At 43.7% G+C, this 21,397-nt stretch overlaps 1 protein-coding gene across 4 annotated transcripts in view; it reads left to right on the plus strand.

Annotated features, from left to right (window-relative positions):
* The window catches only part of SACM1L (SAC1 like phosphatidylinositide phosphatase), a 59,995-nt gene that overhangs the window by 16,279 nt on the left and 22,319 nt on the right, over positions 1-21,397 (plus strand). For 3 of the 4 annotated variants that reach the window (XM_047096766.1, XM_047096767.1, XM_047096765.1), the window contains exons 2-11: positions 413-510; positions 3,196-3,270; positions 4,518-4,645; positions 7,300-7,449; positions 10,382-10,441; positions 11,357-11,390; positions 16,818-16,919; positions 19,647-19,732; positions 20,545-20,631; positions 21,127-21,195. In XM_047096766.1, coding sequence (XP_046952722.1) covers positions 413-510; positions 3,196-3,270; positions 4,518-4,645; positions 7,300-7,449; positions 10,382-10,441; positions 11,357-11,390; positions 16,818-16,919; positions 19,647-19,732; positions 20,545-20,631; positions 21,127-21,195 — 889 coding nt within the window. Of the gene's footprint in view, positions 1-412; positions 511-3,195; positions 3,271-4,517; positions 4,646-7,299; positions 7,450-10,381; positions 10,442-11,356; positions 11,391-16,817; positions 16,920-19,646; positions 19,733-20,544; positions 20,632-21,126; positions 21,196-21,397 lie in introns of those variants that run through there. The other variant, XM_047096768.1, reaches the window with a different exon arrangement.

Below are 21,397 nucleotides of genomic sequence, written 5' to 3' on the forward strand. Positions count from 1 at the left end.
CTGTCGGATAGGATCCCTATTTTATGAATAAGGGAACCGAAGAACAGAGGGTGAGTAACTTGCCTGAGGTCACACAGCACACAGTCTGGTTCTGTAGACTGGTCCTGACTACCGTGCTACATTCTGCACCGTGTTGGATATAATAAATAAGAATTTATTATGATTTTCTTGTGGGAGTCAAACAGGGGTTCCCCCCCCCCAAACCTCCTGAGCGTAATACACAAGGGAAAAGAGTTACACCTTATGTGTGAGGACAGCAGAACTGTTCTTCGGTAGCTGGGAAATCAGTGTGATGTCGGATGTAAGCACTGCTGAAATTCTTACAATAAGTAGCTTTTTAAAAAGTATTCCTATTTTTAGAAGTCTCCATTTTGTCTGGTTTAGGTATTTATGGCTTTACGTTTCTTTTTAGGCACATCACACCTGAAAAATTTTATGTGGAAGCTTGTGATGACGGAGCGGATGACGTACTTGTCATCGATCGCGTGTCCACAGAAGTCACCCTGTCAGGTATTTCACAGCCAGGGGCAGAGGCGGCCGGCAGGACTTTGTACCGAAGTTGCCCGTGTGGTCATTAAAGTAAACGCCGCAGGGGTGTGGCTCCCAGAGCTGCAGCGGCGTCTCACATTTTAACCCCTGCCACCTCGTTTGATTTTTATGCATTCATCTCGGGCTTCCTCCATTTCATGAAAAAGGAGGAATGGGCTTGAAAATTTTCCCATCTGTAAGGCTTTAAAAACATAATTATCTCTTGACCTGTTCCCTCTTCTGTGCTCTAACAGGATTGGTTTTGTTGATGTCTTACTTCCTTTCTAGCTGTAAGATTTAGGGTATTTGAGTGTAAGAAAGTTGTTTGAACATTAAGTGTGTGGAATTTTAACAGCTGCTTTTGATTTTGACAATATTCATGACTATGAGGATAATTCAGTAAGTGGAAAATTTTGTGTGTATATATATATATATATATATATATATATATATATGTCTAGATATGTGTCACTGACTAAAACTCACATTTTAGGCAAGTAGTGTTCCTAAGCTGTATCTGTCTATATCTTGTCTGTCTCTCCAGTTATATTTTGGTTTTGGTTCTCTGGGGTGTTGAAAACAATTTTTTTTCCCGATTGTATGGAACACTGATTTCTGATTACATGCGAAATAATTTTGGTGACTAATGTACCAGGTGGTATCACATTTAGAATGTCATATTTCAGTTGTTTAAATATTCACCTCTAGACAGAGTCCTCTGTATGTTTTTTAAGTGTGATATTTGAGTAACCAAAGAGTAAGTGTTCAGTAAACAGTATATATCCTTTGAGTGGAGAAAGTGAAATATGAAAATACAGAGGATAGTAAAGTATAAGAAGGAGATGGCCATAAATTTCTATTTCCTTGGTTACCTGGTCATTTTGATAAGTACCATCCATAGTTTTTCTTTGACCAGATGGAATTAGAGGTCTGTTTTCACTTGATAATTTGGCATTACCTATATCTATTAGCTGGTAGCTGCTTTCTTGAGAGAGTGTGAGCAGGGGAGAGAGGCAGAGGGGGAGAGGGAGGGAGGGAGGGAGGGAGGGAAGGGAGAGAGAGAGAGAGAGAGAGAGAGAGAGAGAGAGAATCTTAAGCAGGCTCCACAGTCAGCACGGAGCCCGATGTGGGGCTCGATCCCATGACCCTGGCATCATGACCTGAGCTAAAACCAAGAGTGAGATGCACAACTGACTGAGCCAGCCAGTCTCCCTTCAATTATTTTTGACCTTTCAGTGACATTTCTTTGTAGGTAGAGACCACAGACCCATTTGAGGGGTCAAAGCTGAAGGTCATGAATAGCTTGGACGTAGGAAGGATACCAAGCGGTCATCAGTAGACATGAGGAGATACTTGGACCTGAAGCCAGTGGTGATGAGGGGCTGACTCACTCACTCTCGCTCTGCTAGTTGTTTCCTGTTGTTTTGTTTTCTTTTTTTTAACTTTTGGGAATCCAGACCATTGCCATGAAAAGAGAGGTTTGTTTGTTTTTTCCCTCCATGAAAAACTAACGTGTATTCTTGGGAATTACCTGTTTTATTGCTTTTGTACTCCAGTTAATGTAACTTAGAGCTCCATCAATCAATAGTACCTTAAGTTTATCAGATGATCTCTGTATATTCAGGATTTTCTCTAAGCTTTTTGGTGCGCTGCCCCATTTGTCATGTTTGGTCGTTGTGGCACTGCTGAGTAAATTGAATCACAGAGAAACAGAGGTGAATCTCAGACCTTATTCAGAATTACTTTGTTCAGGATAACAGGACGCGGATTGGCAGCGGTGTCTCAGAATGAGTTAGTTCTAGGATGGTAATGAAACTAGGACTGGAGGAAACATTGGGCAGCCCCCCCATGGCCGGCCCTGAAGGAAGCTGGGAACAGCTGTGTTTCCCTGTAGGTCTCGCCTCCTTTGTTCGCCCCTGAGGTGTGAGTCTGGCAGAGGGAAGAGAGGTGGATGTGGCAAAGTCAGTCCTTTGATGGGGAGGCCCGGCCTTCCCCGCTTCGGGGGCATTGTTCCCTAGACTTCTACAGGTGTGTTTTGTGAAACACCCAGGCTGAAAGTTGAATAATCATGAAATGAACCCTATCATCGAAGATGCTCTTTTACTAATAAGGGCGTTATTGGTAAAGTCACGGTTAATGGTGGTGCCTCCCTGTGCACCTGTGTTTCCTTCCTCCCTTGTCCCCTTGTCCCTTGGGTTTCGTCTCCCATTTTCCACATTTGTAGAGGCAGATGGGACAGGTCTGTGCCTCCCATTAGTTTCATGTTGAGATTAAATTCATGCCCCCCCCCCCCATTAACTTTCTAACTCTCTTAAATAGACAGGGACTTAAGTTTCTGGCCAAGAGGTTGAATAAATTTGGTCGAAAAATGACCATAGAAGTATCCCACGATTTACCTGATGGGGATCCTGAAGCATGTTACTTTGGGCACCTGCCTCTAGACAGCAGAGGCCTTTACATGTCACATGGACATATGATTTCATATTTGGCCAAAATAGAGGTCTAACACCGATGAAGGACTCCTGTTTCCTTAGCACAAATCATTGTGCTTAGGAATCCTTAGCACAATATTGATTGTGAAGTAACTTCTGAAATCAGATTAAGTTTCCTTTTCTATCAGTGAGCTTTTTCTTTGTGATTTTTCTTTTCTTTTTTTTTCTTTTAAAGTCAAGAAAGATATTCCTCCTTCAGCTGTCACAAGACCAATATTTGGTATCCTGGGCACAATCCATCTGGTGGCAGGTAAGAACATAAGCTAAGACGGGCGGAGAAGGTAATTAAACTGACACGGTAGAAGACGAAGGCACAGTCCCGTTGTGCTCTAGGCAATAATGTGGGTCAGGTATTTGTCATTAATTTCGAGAAGTGACATATTCCAAATGACAGGTGGTTACGTTTATCAGCCTGAGGTTCTGCTAAACAAAACAAAACAAAACAACCCACCGGTTTTGTTTTTGGTTTTATTTCAACTAGAGTTGAAATCCTTAGTCAACTAGACCTTTCCTCGTAAATTCTAAGAGTACTTAAATAAACATTTTCATGTGCTGATGGACCAGAGTATTCTATACCATCGGTCCCATATCGAGGTCGAACATGACATAGTGCATGATGTTGGAGAATATTACTTGGTTCTGAGTTACTAAGGAAAGTGATTTTGTTTACCTAAATGTCGTTTCATTGAACTTAAAAAAAAACTCCTATACTGTCAGGCAGCGTGCTAGAGGTTGAATTAGAGAAGATGCTGGGCCCTTTTGTCCCGCAGTTTACAGTCTAGTGAAAGATGCATGTAAGTAGGGAATTACCACAGTACAGCGTGACTGGTTCTGGGAGAGAGTTGTACAAGGAAGACTTCAGGAAGGGCACTTGTGGGTAGAGCCTTGAACAGGGCTTCAAAATTAATTTCATGGTAAAAGCTTAGTTTGTTTTATTTGCGGGAGGAGGAGGTGGCCAGGATCACGGCTGGGGTTCACGGTGCTGCGATGGCTTCTTAATTCTGGACGGTTCACCTTTGTGATGTTGCAGTGACTGATTATATTGCCCCAGTACGTTTCTCTGCCATTTATAATGACTTCAAGGAGATAGGGGTGGTATAGACGGGACGTTATCTATCCTGCTGTGGTCAGATCTCATGACCCATGATGTTTAGCTACGGACCGGGAAATGCATTAACAGAAGCCTCTATGCCTTGGGGATGGCGAGAGAGAGAAAGAAGTCTTTTACTCTCCATCTGTTAAGATCCCTGCCTTTGCTTTTATGTTTTTGAGAAACAGTTTGACCTTTCAGTAGGAACTTTTCTAAATAATGTGCTGTTCTTTCTAGTCACAAATCATAAGATCCCTTTTTAAAAAAGTATGGGCTTTTTTATCTGTATGGCACAGTGAGGTCTCGCCCTGCCAGCCTTTAGAGTTTAAACAGTAAGGAGTTAGGCTACTTTTGGCTTTAGAGTTGCCTATTTTATACTTCTGTGTGTTTGGCTCTGCTTTTTGCAGGTAATTATCTAATTGTCATTACCAAAAAGACAAAAATAGGTGAATTTTTCAATCATGTAATCTGGAAAGCAACAGATTTTGACGTCCTTTCTTATAAGAAGACAATGTTGCACTTAACTGATATTCAGGTAAGAACTGAACTCACTAATTGCAGAACCGGAAGCAGTACCGTGGGGGGGGAGGGAGGGGAGGGGAGGGCAGAACAAAGGATTTTGATGGATTTCTGTTAAGCCTAATTATTTAAGCAGCGCAGAGAGCGAGGTTCCCCTACATACCTTTATACCTAGCCATAAAATGTACTTTTTAAAAGTCCTTTGTATGTTTTATTGGTCTTTTTTTTTTTTTTTAACTGACTCAAGCTCTTAAATTATGACCTTTCATATGTATAGAAAAGGACAAACAGAAAACGAATCTCTATCCAACAGCCAGATTTAACTTCATATCCTTTCTGCCAAGAAATAAAATATGAGATGCCTTTGAAGTTCCGCTCACTCCATTTCATTCCCTCTTTGTCCGGAGAAAGCTTTCTTTGCTTTTAACACACGTGAATAGAAGTGTGTGTGTGTATATGCCCAAAGAGCCCCCCTTTGCGCGATTCCCGTATGCCCGGATTGCAGTTACTGTGGCGTAGGAATACAGCCCCCAACAGTGCGGTATACATTTCAGTTACCTTGGTATATGAACGAACAGATTCGTCCGGCAAAGATGGGAGTGCAAAGAAACAAAAAGCGGCGACTCTAGAGGTGAATTTCGGGTTGAACATAAGAGGGGTGGAGAGGATGTGGCTGACCCTGGGAACACCGGCCCTTGAGGAGGCTCTCGGCGCTCGGCCAGAAGTCTTAGTGAACGTGAACTTCTCCATGTTCACGGGGAAGCTGTTGTGAAGAAAAGGTTGAGGATGACCCAGAGGAAGCGATGCCGGCGAGAAACTTCACCCGGAAGGAACTCTCCGGGTGTCCCGTGACGTTGGGAGCGCAGGGATGAGGCCTGGGGAGCGGGCTCAGACTTGGAAAGGTGTAGGACGGTTGACCGGGGGTAGAGGAGAGACTCTGCGTCATAGGTTTATGTGAAGAAGGTAAGCACCCTTCAAGCTACTCTTGATAAATGGTTTACAAGAAGGAAAACATTTTTAATTTGCAGCGTTTCTAATGTTTTAAGTTACAGGGTAACTAACTCACCGTGTCGTGTCCCTGAAATTACCGTAACATTGTGTGTCCACTCTACTGGAAGTAAAACTAAAAAGTTAAAAATAAATAAATTACAGTGTACTAAATAAATATTAGCTTCAATACTTTTTCATTTCCCTGTACATTTATAACTTAGAGAAAGAGAGTTTTTAATGTTTTGGTAAAAAATTTTTAAAGCTCACATCACAATTACAATTTTTCTCATTGATTATTAAAGATGGTTAAGGTGATCAACTTTAAGATCGCATGGTCATTCACAGTCCCACCCTCTCATGCAAAATCAAGATCACCTGTATTCATATTCAAACAGTATTTTTGCTTGAAGTCTTTTTTAAAAATTACATGAGTGGCATCACCCTGTTCTAGTTCTTGAAAATTACTTTTTTAAGTCAGTGCTATGTTTAGAGATTGACACTGAGTGTTTGTTTTCTAACTGTGATTTTATTTACAGTGTTTACTTTTTCAAAATTTTAACTTGTGTTTTTAGTCCCAAGATTACAAAAATATTGGCTTCTAAAAGAAAACGTAGGATCCTAAAACATGTAACACGTAACTCTCCCATAGTAGACGTTTCTAAAAATGAGCCCCAGCACTTGCCTTGTTGGCTAAATCAGACTGTAGGATATGCTCCTATACTGTAAACTTAAAATTTCTTTTTTACTAAATATGTTAATATATATTGACATATTCGTTTCCTGTAAGGCATGGTATTTAAGGCAATAAAAATGGTTGTATTTGTTTAATAGCCCAATACCATTGACTTGAACAATTTTTTTCTTGTTGCTGTACTTGGTTGTCAGGCTGTGCAACTAATTTTCACATTGTTCACTGCATATAATTGGCTTATAACTTTTGTTCTTAAAAAAAAAAAGGTATGAGCCCAAATTAAAAATTTTGTAGTATGTAGGTTTGTAACATGCACATTAACGTGTTAATCGTTTGATAGTCCTCAAACATTACCAAACATCAGTTGTTTTGTAAAACAAGGATAAAAATAAACGTCAGTCTGGATATTCATTGGGAAAGCCAGCTAAAATAATTATCAGAAAGTAAAGATCAGTATTATTTTTACTGGACATTTCTTTTTCAAATCTTTGCATTAAAAAAAAAGAATTTAATTCCCTTCGAGCCCAGTGAAGTTTCATAGGAACGAGGACGGTATTATTCCCTTGTTATTTATTCGCTGTGTTATTTGGCCTCTCGTGAGTTTATGTTTTTCATTTGTCAAATGAGGGTAATAACACTAGCCCAGCAGGGGTGTTACGAAGAGGAAAGAATCTGTCTCCAAAGAGTCTGGCAGGAGGTCATAACCTGAGGCGGTGGTGTTGTGTTAAAATAACTTGTGCCCTTTAGAGTAAAGACTGAAGGATACCGAGGGCAGGAGTTCGACCCAGTCATCTAAGGTAACAACACCCTACGCTGTTTATCGAACTTCCTCCGTGTCAGGAAGTGGCCTCAGTCCTGGGGGACGGTGAGCATCGTCCTCCCTGCCAGTCCTTATGCCGGTGACGGTTGACAGGGCCGCACTTAATGTTTCTGGCAGATTCCTTTTCAAGTATGAGACAGACTGATATATTTCTCCCTTTTGTTTATAGTTACAAGATAATAAAACTTTCCTAGCGATGTTAAACCATGTCCTGAACGTGGATGGGTTTTACTTCTCAACGACATATGATTTGACCCACACCTTGCAGCGGCTGTCCAACACGAGCCCAGAATTCCAAGAAATGAGTCTTTTGGAAAGGGTAAGCTTTGTCTTCAGTTATTTTTACTTATTTTAGGGTTCTTAAAAATGTGTGTGTTTTTATTTCTTGCGTTCTTTTCTTTTTTAAAAAATGTTTGAGAGAGAGAAAGTGAGCACAAGTGGGGGAGGGGCAGAGAGAGAGAGAGAGAGAGAGAGAGAGAGAAACTTCCAGCTAACAGTGCAGAGCCCCACAGAGGGCTAGGTCCCATGATCCTGGGATCGTGGCCTGAGCCGAAATCAAGAGCCAGATGCTCAACCAGCTGAGTCACTCAGGTGCCCCTTGGGGTGTTTTTTTTTTAAGGGGCATATCTCTATTTCATCCATAAAAATGTTTATCGATTTTTCTCAATCCTGGCTGTGTCAGGATCCTGTGTGGGGTTGAAAACATACCATGTTCTCAGTATCCATCACAATAGCAAAGTCGGGCTCCCAGAATCTGAACGTGTTACGCAGACAGGATTGAGAACCACCGGTGTAAAGTATTCAGAAATCCAGTCTAAACAGACATGTTGGTAGTTTCCTGGCTCTCAGTGTTGGGTAGCAGAACGGTTGTTCATGTTAACAACATAATTATATTATAAAGTTAATGTTCCAGCAGGCAGCGTTCTTTCTGCAGTGGTGTCATTTGCAGTTTTTGCAACTAGAAAAGTAAGAACTTACTGATTTAAGAGCTTGAAAAATACCTTTTTAAGGTGGAGTTTTTTTGTTGTTTTGCCTTTTTTAAAAAAATTCTTTTTTAATGTTTGTTTTGAGAGTGCGTACATGGGGGGGACAGAGAGAGAGAGAGAGAGAGAGAGAGAGAGAATCCCAAGCAGGCTCTGTGCTTTCCACATAGAGCCTGACGTGGGGCTTGATCCCACGAATCATGAGGTCATGACCTGAGCCAGAATCAAGAGTCGGACACTTAACCGACTGAGCCACGCAGGCGCGCCCTGCCTTTAATTTTTTAACCAGAGTGTATCTTTAAAAGTAGGTCTCAAATGATATCAACCTAAAATTCCTGTTCTTCAGGAACCTGGATAATTGCTGCCTTGATTTTTTTTTTTATTAATAAACCTTAGATGTGTTTAGAGAGTGGACAGAATTTAAAAGGTTGCTGTCTTACCTGTTAGGTTAGACCATATGAAATTGCCAGTAATTGATCATTTTTGACCAATAAAAACGACAATTTCATATAGTTCAGCCTAAATCAGTATTTTAGTTGGCTCTTCTAAGCTATTATATTCTGATCTAGTAAAATCGTATGTGGGCTTGGATGCAAATTTAGATGTAAGCTAAGCAATCGTGAAATTTGGCTGTTAACCACAGAGGCTGTTGCTTTTAGAAGGAGTTGCTCTGTCACGTTCTCCATCTGTTTATCAAATGTCTTGGGATGCCTGCTGTGTACCAGGCACTGTACCAGCCAGTGGGGACACAGAGGGAGAAGGACGGCCCCTCGTGGGAGCCTGCAGTCTCCTGGGGAAGCACAAGTCCGGGCAGTCACAGAACAAGGAACCATAGCTGTCATGGAGCCATGTACCAAAATGGGGTGGCTTCCGAGGGAAACGGTCTCCCTGGGTCTGGGGGAGTTGGGGAGGACTGCAAAGGAAGGTACTCTTGAGCGGACGCTGAATTGCTGAATAGGCCTTGTTGGTCGGGACAGCGGGAGAGGGAGGGTTCCAGGCGGGGATGGTGGCGGTACTGTTGGCGAAACTGAGAGGGAAGCCATCTCACGTGTTGGGACGTGAACTTGTCAGCTACTCAGAGTCCGTTAAAGTCAACGCAGGAAATCGTGAAAGTGACAAATGAGCCATATAGACCTTAAACATTGTATCTAACTTAAAGCATAAAATTTTACCCTGGTCGATTTTTTGATATAGGACTATAAGCTTTCCTTCATTTGGGGTTCCTCGATTCCCGCGTCAAGTACATCCTTAACACTTTCCAGTTTGAGTCTGTAAAGATTCCCGCAGAGTGATCTGTTGGCAGAATCCTGTAGATTCTGTTTCTCTACCTGCCGCTCCTCTGGATCCAACAGCAGCATTATTTTAGCAGCTTGCCTTTTACCACTTTCAATTCCATATCGTTCAGCTGTACATATGTAAAAAGTAGTTTGTTCTTAAGCCCTATTTCCTTGATGTGTAAGACATTTAGTTTTGTAACGATGAATAACAGGTACAGCGGGCACACGGCGATTGGGGCACACGCCTGAACCTGGGAGGTGTGTGCTGAGCGAGGCTGGGTGCGGCTGACTGCCAGAGCCCCCCACCCCCACCCCCCACCTCCCGGGGACTCGGTTGTAGAGGGGCAGGGACAGTGCCAGTGCTGTGTTTTGTAAAGAGAATGGAGAGAATCAGTTAATCCACCGTGTTGCTGAGGGGACCTCTTTCTTCTGCATTTATGGTTTGAAAGAGTGGCTGGAGATGCCCTCAGGGAGTTGACGGAGGGGCTGGCAGAGGTTTGTTCTTCAGGGGACAGCAAGCCACTGAAGGATTCCCAGCAGCCAGGAGACGGGTCCCATTTGAGAGCTCCTGCCCGGCAGCATGCAGAGGGAAGGGTGGGGAGGGCAAGGCTGAGGCTGGAGGTGGGGTGGGGGAGGCTGTTGTAGTAGTTAGATTGGAGTCAAGTGTTGGCCAGGGCAGTGGGAGCAGAGATGCAGGAGATAGGGTGGATTTGGAAGGAGATTTAGGAGGACTTGGCAGTTGACTACAGATAAGAGAAGGACAGATTCCAGAGGACTCATGGGTTTTTCTCTGGGCCCTCATCACTGGCCTGAGCCGGGGAGACCCGAGATACCCCGAGGAGGGGTGGATTTGAGGGGAGGTTCTGCTTGGCCGGTCAACGAGACCTGCGTGTAGCCACCAGGTGGAGACATAGATCGTTTCATAGTTTTCTCTCCGTAGAAACTCAGGTTGGCAGGAGACGTTTTATTAATTTTAAATCTTCTCTCTCAGGCAGATCAGCGGTTTGTATGGAATGGTCATCTTCTAAGAGAACTTTCTGCACAGCCAGAGGTGAGGTCTGCTAGATAAAAGCTGCTTGTCGTAGTCCAAGTTTTAATTGAATACGTATTACAAAATGGCTGCCTAATCACCAGGGATTTTAGTAAACACTTCTCATTGAACTCACTTTATAACTCACAACCTTTGACAGGTCTACCCCCTCCCATTTTCTGGTTTGAAGAAGCCCAGTTAATTTACTCTGATCTCCTACAGAAGCCTTAAAAGAGAAAAAATACTTGCATAAAAATGCATTGCTTTCTATGAGTAAGGAGAGAGAGAGAGAGAGAGAGAGAGAGAATGGGCCTCGGTGGGTGAGTGATGGGAAGTGAGGGGCCCCAGGAGGTCCCTGGGAAAGTGAGAGCTCTGCGTTGGTCTTCAGTCATCCAGGAGAGACACGCACAGATGTCACCTTCCTCTGTCCTTCGTTCGTGCAAATGCGGCGTGAACAGGGAAGCCTAGCCAGGAAGCGTAGCATATTGAATCTGGGTACATAGGTTTGCCCAGTGTCTTTACTTCTTGGCATTTGCTGTGCTTTTTTGGAAGAGGCATATGAGCTTCCAGCAGTTAGCAGGGGTGTCTCTTTTCCCGGGAGCAGTCGAGTCGTCCTCAGCAAAGAGGATGGGAAGGGGGATAAACCTCTTGCAGCTTCACGTAGCTTTGTTAGCGTTCCAGAATCTGAACACTTAGGCCCAAATGATCGTATCATGTTCTTAAACGTTTTTAATTGAAAAGACAAGGGGACATTAGAGACATTTTTTTTTTCTTTAAATAGAAAGTTATCCATAAGCTTCATACCTGGTTGTATTTGCATGTTACCTCCGTGACGTGCAAATATTTTTGTATAGTATGAAAATATTTTATGTAACACCTTTTTGTTTATTTTGAAAGCATATTTATTCCTAAATGTAATGTGTCTCTTCATTTCAGGTCCACCGGTTTGCTCTTCCCGTGTTACATGGCTGTATCCTTACATAGCGTCGCTCCTCGGTTAATGTGGCAGTCTTTATGTCAGTATTTTTCATGGGGCAGATTTAGGAACAATCCCAGTTGTATGAGGAAAGCATTTTCGAATTAATCGAAATTGCTTTTGATAACAAAATCAAACCGCCATTAACATAAAAAAATCTTAGAATAGTGGTTATACATGGGTCCCCTTCCTTTTTTTTTTTTTAAATGAGCTCTTTAGACTGAATTATTCTCTCTGTTCAAGAATTCTGGGGCTGGCGGTTTAAAGAAGGAGTACGCACACTTTGTTTTGTCTTCATTTGATTTTGTCCCAATAAACAAAGTAGTTCAAAGAGTAGTTTGAGCCTGGCTATTAAAAGGAAGACTTCCCCTTCCCCTTAAAAAAGTTAGATTGAGGAACTAGGGTGACCAGCGATGTGGAGAGGAGAACGAACATGAAAAATTATATTGGTTATGCGAAATAACGAATCTGTGAGAATAGATGCTACACAAAGAATAATGCTCACCGGGGAAGGTCTGCGCACATGCAGAATTAATCATGATTATCCAATTGTAAGTTCATTTTATATTTTTTTAATATTTACTTATTTTGTGAGAGAGCGAGTGTGTGCTCATGGGGCAAGGGCAGAGAGAGAGAGAGAGAGAGAGAGAGAGAGAGAGGAGCCCAAGCAGGCCCCGCACTGTCAGCGCAGAGCCCGATGTAGGGTTCAGTAGCAGGAAGAGCAAAATCATGCCCTGAGCCAAGATCAAGAGTCGGCTTAACTCTTAACCGACTGCGCCACCCGGACACCCTGTTGGTTCACTTTAAAAACTTACCAGCGACATCAGGATTAAAATAGGGAAGCAGAGTGAGCTGCCGTTAAAGGAGAAGTCTGCCACTGAGTGCCCATAGTCAGCACTGTGATTTCCCTGCAGAAACGGAGGTGATCTTTGTATCAGGTACCCCCAAGAAGTTTACTAAGGAAACAGTCTGTGGTTTATATGCTCATTACGTTAACATGATGTCTTTAAATTATTCTTGTTATACTTAAAGAAAAGCAGAAAAAGTTTGGAGGAAACATTTTTCACAGTTGTGGGAGAATAAAAATCAGAAACTCTGGGGATAAAAGCTCTTGTTTACTCGGTGTCTGTGCCCCCTCCCCTTCCCCGGAATATTTCTAAGTTCTCCTAAAACTAAAATAAACAACATATCTAGGTAGTGCTTTTAGGGGTTGGGACAGGTGTGTGTGTGTGTGTGTGTGTGTGTGTGTGTGTTTCTAAAATGAGACTGTGAATGGACAGAAGGACAGCAATATCAGATGAGATTACTTTTTCTGGGTGATTTTAGAAACAGCCTATCCGTTTGTTTAGCTTTAAATCTAAAGCCTTAAATTCGCCTTTGTTTAACGCAGTTTCAGTGTTTGACATGCATGGAGAGAGATAGGCGGGAACAGAGGCCTGGAGGCAGGAAAGGGGGAGGTGGGAGCCACTCGGGGGAGGAGCCGAGTCCAGGTTATGCCCGGCCTTGTGGGCTTTGTCTGCACTGTAACCGTGACAAGAAACTTGGGATTCGCCGACAGGACTGGCATGGTGAGACGGTCACTGTGACGGAGACAGAGAACAGGCCAAAGGCGGCCATGGGAGGATACAGGGGATAACTGGGAGATAGTTGCAGTAATCCAGGTGTGAGAGGTCGTGGTACCCGGGACCAGGACGGTAGCAGTGACGCTGGTGGAGGTGGCCAGGTCCTAGAACCTTCTGACAAATTGTACGTGGGGAATGCAAGAAGGGGGTTTAGCATGAATCCGAGGTCCATGGCCAGAGTAAGTGGAAGGGAGCCCTCCTCTGGAGTGTGGAAGAGCCTGGAGGCGGGAGGGAGGCCAGAGGGTCCGGAGTCCCATTGGGACGCGCTGAGCTTGAGGTCTGTGTGGCTTCTAAGTAGGGGTGTCATGGAAGCAGATGGATTCAGGGACTGGCCTCTGCGAGGGAAGTTCACGTTGGAGATGTAAATTTGACAGTCCTCTGGGCACAGACGTCATTTAAAAAGCCACAAAGCTGATGAGCTGATCGAAGGACTACGCGTAGAGAAGAGAAAAGGTCTTGGAGAAACAGAGAAGGTGGCCTGAAGGGAGTTCTAGAGAGTGAGGAAATGCTAGAGCCATGGACTGTAGGCCTCAGTGAGGACAAAGGGCCTGTGGAGTGGGGGCGTCAGGGTGAGGGAGCGCGAAGGGCGGGAGAAATGAAAATGAAGCAGCCAAGGCCAGTGAGGAAGAGGGGACCACGCAAGTGAGCGCGAGGTCCCCGAAGCAAGTGAGAAGACCGTCTGCAGGCACGGGGGTCATCAGGTGCTGGTTGGTCAAATACGGGCATTCGAGAGGGACGTTACGTACCTGCTTCCCCCACCCTCCTCCCCAAATGGGAGATGTTACCAGATGCCGATGAGAAGGATTTGGAGAAGGGGAAAACGGAAGGTGAGAGCACAGTCACACGCTGCAGTGATGTCTGTGAGCGTGTGGCAGGTGGAGGCTAGTGCCCGGGCCCTCTGCCATTGTGGATGGGAAGCAGACGTGTGTATGCAGATGCTAGTTGGCAGACAGGTGTGGTGGGAGCATGTGGGCCTGGCTCTCATTCCCCCAGAGGAACAGGAAACAGTGGTGTGAGTGGAACGAGAGAGGATTGTTGCAGGCTGAGAAAGTGTGGCATGGGCACCCGAGTGGCAGTGGATGGCCCTGGGCGGAACTCACTGGTAAAGACCGGAAGGAAGTAAATGTACTCACGTGGTAGAAGTTACATCATGGTGATGAGATGCCGTATGATTTTTACTTTCTCATTTCTTCCGTGCTCTCTGGATTTTCTAAAGCGTATGTAGATTTGTCTTGTAATCAGAGGAAATGATTCATAAAGCAGTCAGTCATATTCTATGCTACGCTTAGTTCTCTAAGGGCAGGCTCCTGTCTGACTCATCTTTGTGCCCTGGCCCGAAATAGGGAATGGGTGAATGAGGGAAAGAATAAATACTGCCTCGGATTCTTCTTCGGTGCTGTGGGTTCTAAGGAAAAGTGAATTGGGAGCTCAGGATGAGTCAATGTTACGTCTGATGGTGTCAGGTCAAAGAGAGGGATGAATCATTAGGAATTCATACCGCTCGTGTCCCTCAGTACCATCATTTTGAAAGTGACTTGGCATTCTCTTGTGAACTTACCAGAACTTCCCCTGTGCCTACCCAGTAGGTTTATACCAGGAGGTGTTTACGGGAGTGTTCACAGCACCACTTACTAACCTAACGTGAGTTCGTCAAAGAAGAGTTAGGGCTTTTGCAGTGTGGTCCTTACAGATGGCGCAGGGCACTGAGGAGGAGGGGACTACTGGCTCACGCGGTCCCAGCGTGAATCTCGGGAACCTACTGGTGGAAATAAGGGCTGAAGTTTATCAAGAATGTGGTGCTTTTTTATAAAACTCAAATATAAGCAGGCCATGTGTTCTTAAGTCACAGTCGCGGGTGGTGAAATTAAAAAGGCAGGATGAAGGGGTGCCTGGGTGTCTCAGGTGTCCAACTCCTGATTTCAGCTCAGGTCATGAGCTCGTGGTTCGTGAGATCGAGCCCCACGTCAGGCTAGACATGTCTCACGTCTGTGCTGGCAGCGCGGAGCCTGCTTACTTCTGGGCAAGAAGATACTTGGATGAGTTGGAGAAGGAACAGATAATTAGACTCAGGGTTTCGGTACTGTTCTGAAGTTGGACAGTAAGTTCGTAGATAATTTGAGTCAAGTTACATGTTAAAGTGTTACCTATAAAAAAGAAGCATGGGGCAAACCCAAATAAACGAGGAAGGAAGGAAGATAAGGCCGTTGGGACGATGAAAGAAGCCTGTCTTTCTGTTACCCGTACAGACAGATGAAGCATTGGTAGAGACCAAGAGTCAGAGTCGTCCTTTAGAGAACTTGGCACTTCCTGATACAATCAGATGACAAGTATAGCCCGTGGCCTGGCAGTGCCGTCCCCACGTCTGGGTGCAGGGACATTTGCCGCTCCACTGATGCCAGCTAGAACCGGAAGCAGCCTGGACAGTAGGACGGACAAGCCAGTGCAGCCAGTAGGCACGCGGTGGATAGAACACGGCCGTAGCAGCAGGCGAGCCGCACGCGTGTCATGGAACAGTCACGGCGAGCCCGGAGAGCATGCGCAGGAGAGTTCCTTTTATGTGAGAAGGGTTAAAAACGATCCGCCTCGACCACAGATTGCTCGGTGCAGAGCTAGAAAGACCAGCGAGGGAGTGATGGGGCTGAGTGGGTGGTGGTCCTCACTTGGAGGGCGGGATGCAGGGGGGTGACTGACCGCTCTGGGTGCTTGGGGGTGCTGGGGGCACACGCGTGGGTGGGCGTGTGCGTGTATGTGATGGTTTTTGTGACGCTCAGACATCCTTCACTGCGATCGGCCGTGTTGGCCAATTCTAAGCATACGGTTCAGTAGGTGGCATTTCATTCATAATGAGGCACGAAGAGCATCAGACCGTCTCCTTCAGCCCAACCGCAAGTCCTCTGTCCCTGAAGCAGTAGCTCCCCAGACGTGGCTGTTTTTGTAAATACTTCGATACACTGTGTATTTTTTTCTCTTTATGGTATCTCCTAATAACACCATTTTAACGGAAGAGGTCCGCCCTCTCCAGAAGCTCCTTCACCCTGGCCATGAGGTGGAGAGGCCTGTGCCTCGGGAGTTTGCAGGGGTGGAGGCCTCTGCACGGCCAAGCGGGAGCGAGCGAGTGTCCAGCACGTGCCATTGCCGGGTCTGTTGGGGACACAGTTTTTATGTTAGGAAAAGCTTTTGAGGGAGCTGCTCTTTTTCCATCTTCAGTTTCACTTTTCCTGTTTCAGGGAAAAAGTAGAGTCAAGTGTGTTGGTGGATAATCCTTAATTCACAGTTTGATCTGTAAATCTTCACGCGCTTACCGTTGTGGGTACTTTATATTCGTAATTAACAAATATGACGTATTTTTGTTTTTCAAATTGCAGTAGCCAGGTCCCCCCTCCCCCCCTTTTTTTTTCCCCATTTCTTACTTGAAGGCAAAACTATTTTAAAGTTATGTTTTTCATTCAGGGTAGGTTTTTTGGTGATGTGGGTAATACTTTACTTTTAGAAAGCGGCTGAGGCTAGCAGGGAAAGGAAATCATATTATTTAAATAGAAACAGTGTAATGAACCACTTAAACATACTGTCTGTATGTCCTTGTATATAGGCTTGCTGACTTGACCAAACTTCACAATTGAATAGCACAGTGCTAAAGGCTCGTGAATACTCACGAAGAACGCCAAAAGAATGCATATTTTTCACCCTTTTTTCTCCCTAAAGATGGAGTCGTTCTGGCTGGGGTAAATAGACTCAAATGTCACCTGGAAATAATGCATACGATTTCTATAAATGTTATATTTTTCTTAATGGAGCTAAGTTATTACTATGCACTCGTGTTCTATTAACGGAAAATACTTTGATTGGATTCTCATCTCGAGGAGGAGTTGTTTCAGAGCTGGTGTGCGCTATTATGTAAGAGGTGAGGTTAACTTTGTCAGCGTGATTCAGTACCGGGTGGTCTCTATCCCTCATCCATGTTTTGTCCTACGGTGACTCGAATGTAACCTTTCGTATTCTGTTTCCATTATCATTTGATAGCCTCACTAAATATTTATCTCCTGCTTCATTATAATAATTAGGTAGGTCTTCTGTGCTTTAACCCAGCTACTGTAGTTACAGCGGAGATGTTAATGAGACCCTGTAGGCTGCTTCTTACCGCTTTGAGAGGAATTGTTCGTGTTATTTGCTGGATGTCTGAAAGCCAGCTGGACTCTGAGTAGTTCTCAGTAACCTAAACTCAGGTCAGAAAGTATTTTCTCTTAATTGCTTTTGGCTCCTTTGCATGCATAAAGCTAGACCTTTGACCTTATGCCTGCAACTTTAAAGATTTACGTTTTGAGCATTTAGCCCCTAGGGTTTGTACTAGCAACATGCTAATTTGCTTAAACCAAGCTTTTAAAAGCTGCCTTGAAAATTAGGGACATTATGAAAAGGAGTTTCTCTGACTCGTCTTATTTATTTATTTTTTTTTTTTTTATAGGCCAGGCTATATCAGAATGAAATCCTATGGACCATTAGATAAATTGTAGAAGTTTTAGGCCAGGAAGTTGTCAAGGTTCTTCCCTTATTACGGGTGAAATAGCAGAAGAAAGGCACTTAGTAAGTGACCTGGCCAAGATCGCAGAACCAGAATTGGAGTTAGCGACTCCTTCCTGAGTAGATTGTTTTGGATGGAGACATATGTTGAATTAAAATTTTTGAGTAAGTAATGTATTCACATAGTTCAGGTACCAAAAAGTATACGCATATATGCAGCAAAAAACATTTCTCGTTTTTTGAGCCCATGCACTCGATGTTCCTCCACTACCAGCCAATCAGTTGTTAGTTCCTGTTTATCCTTCCAGATCATTTTTACGCTGTTACGGTTGTATGTTCTCCTTCTCCTCTTACAGACATTGATTGTATGCTCTGCCCATTTTCTTGCACCTTGTTTTTTTCTGTTTTTTAAATCCATATATCTTAGAAATCTTTTCATAAAGGTCTGCCTCCTTTTCTGTCTCTCTACCTCCCTCCCTGCACCCTACCCCCTCCATGCACACCGACCTCACTCTCATTTCTAAAAATATTCCTTAATGGGAATTACGGAAAGAACCAAGTATACGATGCTTCTGACAAGTAATTTTAGCAGGTATTGAGTTCTTAAAAAAAAAAAAAAAAAATTAAAAAGCCGGGAGGCACGCCTGGCTGGCTCATCGGTGGAGCAAGCGACTCTTAATCTTGGGGTCATGAGTTCGAGCCCCGTGTTGGGTGTAGAGATTACTGAAAAATAAAATCTTAAGAAAAAGTGTTGAGAAAGCACTTCACTGCTAATTTGATTCAGTAATTTTGTCCCCATCAATATTAACAAAAACAGCTACCTCACCTCAAAATGTTGTTTGATAAGTAGATCAAATAGAAAGGATATTAAGAAATATCTGAGGTGGTTAAAAATAGATCCGATAGGATATTAAGAAATATCTGAGGTGGTTAAAAATCTATTGATTAAAAAAAAATTTTTTTTTTAATGTTTATTCATTATTGAGAGATAGGAACTGAGCATGAGCAGGGGAGGGGCAGAGAGAGCAGGAAACACAGAATCTGAAGCAGGCTCCAGGCTCTGAGCTGTCAGCACAGAGCCCGACGCGGGGCTTGAACTCACCAACCGTGAGATCATGACCTGAGCCGAAGTCGGACGCCCAACCGACGGAGCCACCCAGGCGCCCCAAATCTATTGATTTCTTAATGATAACTTGGTAATTTGAGTTCAAGACTAGCTTGAAAGTTGCCTTTACAAGCTTTTCATAATGAAAATAGTGTATGTAAACAGGATTGTACAGGAAGGTTTCAGGTCATCGGATGGACTAATGTCAAGACTAAACGCTTTGGAGCAGTGCTTTTCAAACTAGGCTTTGTGGGTATGTTCATGAAGTTACAGGGGTTCTAGCACCATACAGGTTTTGTGTTTTCATTTTGATAATTAAAATCATTGTAAATGTTTGTTGGACCATTTGCATTATTATAATGAAATACTGTCGACCTGATGACCCACATTTGCATTTGCTATTTTAACTTTCAAAGTAGTTTTTTTCAAACTGGGATCTATGGACATACTTTCAGGGGTCCTTGAAAATTTGACTCTTAAAAAAATTTTTTTTAACATTTATTTATTTTTGAGAGAGACAGACAGTGTAAGCAGGGGAAGGACAGGGAGAGAGGGAGAGACACAGAATCTGAAGCAGGCTTCGGACTCTGAGCTGTCAGCACAGAATCCGACATGGGGCTCGAACTCACGAACTGTGAGATCATGACCTGAGCCGAAGCTGGACACTCAACTGAGCCACCCAGGTGCCCCAGAGAATTTGTTTTTTCTTGAAAGTATTTCTGAAGTTTGAAGGACGCTGTTTTAGAGGAATTGTGTATGTACAAACAACTGACACATTAGTGACCCACTTCACCTGTTTATCGATCGGTCGTTAATACCCCCCCTTAAGCCTGTTCAACGGAGTGAGCCGCTGGTAGCTTTCTGATCATGGACCATGTGTATGTCCGAAATTTATTTTTACAAGTACTTTCTCACTAACTAGAGTCGACTTAATTCCTTCCAAGTGAAACTGGATGTGTTTCTTACGTCATAAATATCGTTAACTTTAACTTTTTTCCAATTCAGGAATTGATTCTGAAGGCCATGCAGCCAACTTTGTAGAAACAGAGCAAATTGTGCACTACAACGGGAGCAGGGCTTCTTTTGTGCAGGCAAGTGGCAAGTGGATGTGTCTGTGAGGCAGCCCGCCAGCTGCTGCTTTTGCTTGGATCGTAATCTGCGCTGTTGTTGAAATTGCCCTCCTCCTTGCTGCTTTTTAAAGCGGCACCGTCTGCAATGTGGAAAAAGTTCACTCAGTACAAGCTACTCCATTAACCTGGCACTCACCTGCCCTCGAATTGAATCCCGAAGGAGAGGGGAGGGGAGGAGATTCAAAGGTTACGGAAGGGGAGCCGCCTGTCTGCCCCACCCTCCAGACTTCAAGGCGCTGGTGATGGGGCCCCTGCCCGTGTGATGGCTTTTCCCACCCTGCACTTCTTCGTGGGACAGCCTGTCTCTTGTTGTCTCCTTGTGGGGTCATGGGTCATTTGCTGCTCCAGAGGAACAGCAGTGGCTCAGGCTATTCACAGGTTCATGAACTACTCATTCGGGAATGAATAAAGCAGTTTTCTGGTTTTATCATAATATCACATTCTGTAAGACATAACTTGCTAAGTTTTACTTGTGGATAAATTGATTTATCTTAGAGTTTAGGGGAAACAGAACTGTTTGTTGCCCAGGGACCAGGTACATAAAACCAAGGAGAAAAAGTCCTTTCCGAATACGTTCCTACAAAATAGGAACTTGGGGAGTAGGCAAGTTCACAGACTCTTTCATGGTTGTAGGTTGTATTTAATTTTTTTTTCCTTTGTAGTCAGTGACACACACGCGCCCCTGACAGTAAGTTAGCTGAGACAGTAAGTTAGCTGAGACAGGTGTGTGTGTGTATTTTCATATTTTCATATTTCTCTCTCTTTTCTTTTAGACTCGAGGATCAATACCACTTTTCTGGTCTCAGAGACCAAATCTCAAGTACAAACCGCTGCCGCTGATCAACAAAGTAGCAAATCATGTGAGTATCTTCTGTGCTTTTTTCATTGGCTAAAAATAGGAGCTGAGTGGCATCATAGTTTGCATGTGGAGCACATATTTATTTCTTGCACGTCGGAATCCAGCATCTCTGCCGCCTCTTTCCTGGGTTCTGGCGCCCAGTGAACCTCTGACCCACGGGCTGTAGGGACGGCCTGTTGGAAATGCAGAGAACAAGCTGATCGAACGGGATGGCAAATTTAGATTTTTGAGCTCTCGTAACATTTGCCGCTTCGTGCTGTTCCGAGTACCTAGTGTATTCTGTTTGACGTTGTGCACAGAACGAAGGTATAGTATTGCAGCTCAAAATTGAATGGCTTGGAGTTAGTTTATCACACGGTATTTAGGGAACCTGGTCTCAATCGTAGTGCCATTCTCTTGAATATACAAATAGGACGTTTAAGGAGATCCTTTAAAATTTTTATAAATGTTCTTATAGTATAATCTGGTAAAGTGTGTAACCCTTTTTTCTTTCTAGATGGATGGTTTCCAAAGGCATTTTGATTCACAAGTTATTATTTATGGAAAACAAGTAATAATCAATCTGGTATGTGTCTTATATGTTTCTTGGGGGAACAAAACAAAAAACGTCTTAAAATACGTAACATCTATCATTATAACTGGTTTTAAGTGTGCAGTTCAGTGGTATAATGTGTTTTACAGTGTTGTGCAACCATCACAATTGACCGTTGCCAGAAGTTTTCATCATACCAAACAGAAACTCAGTATCCATTAAACAGTAACTTCCT

Source organism: Lynx rufus, unplaced genomic scaffold (assembly GCF_022079265.1).
Source record: "Lynx rufus isolate CCGP_SWC_20201006 ecotype Redwood Valley unplaced genomic scaffold, mLynRuf1.p SCAF_4, whole genome shotgun sequence".
NCBI lineage: Eukaryota > Metazoa > Chordata > Mammalia > Carnivora > Felidae > Lynx > Lynx rufus.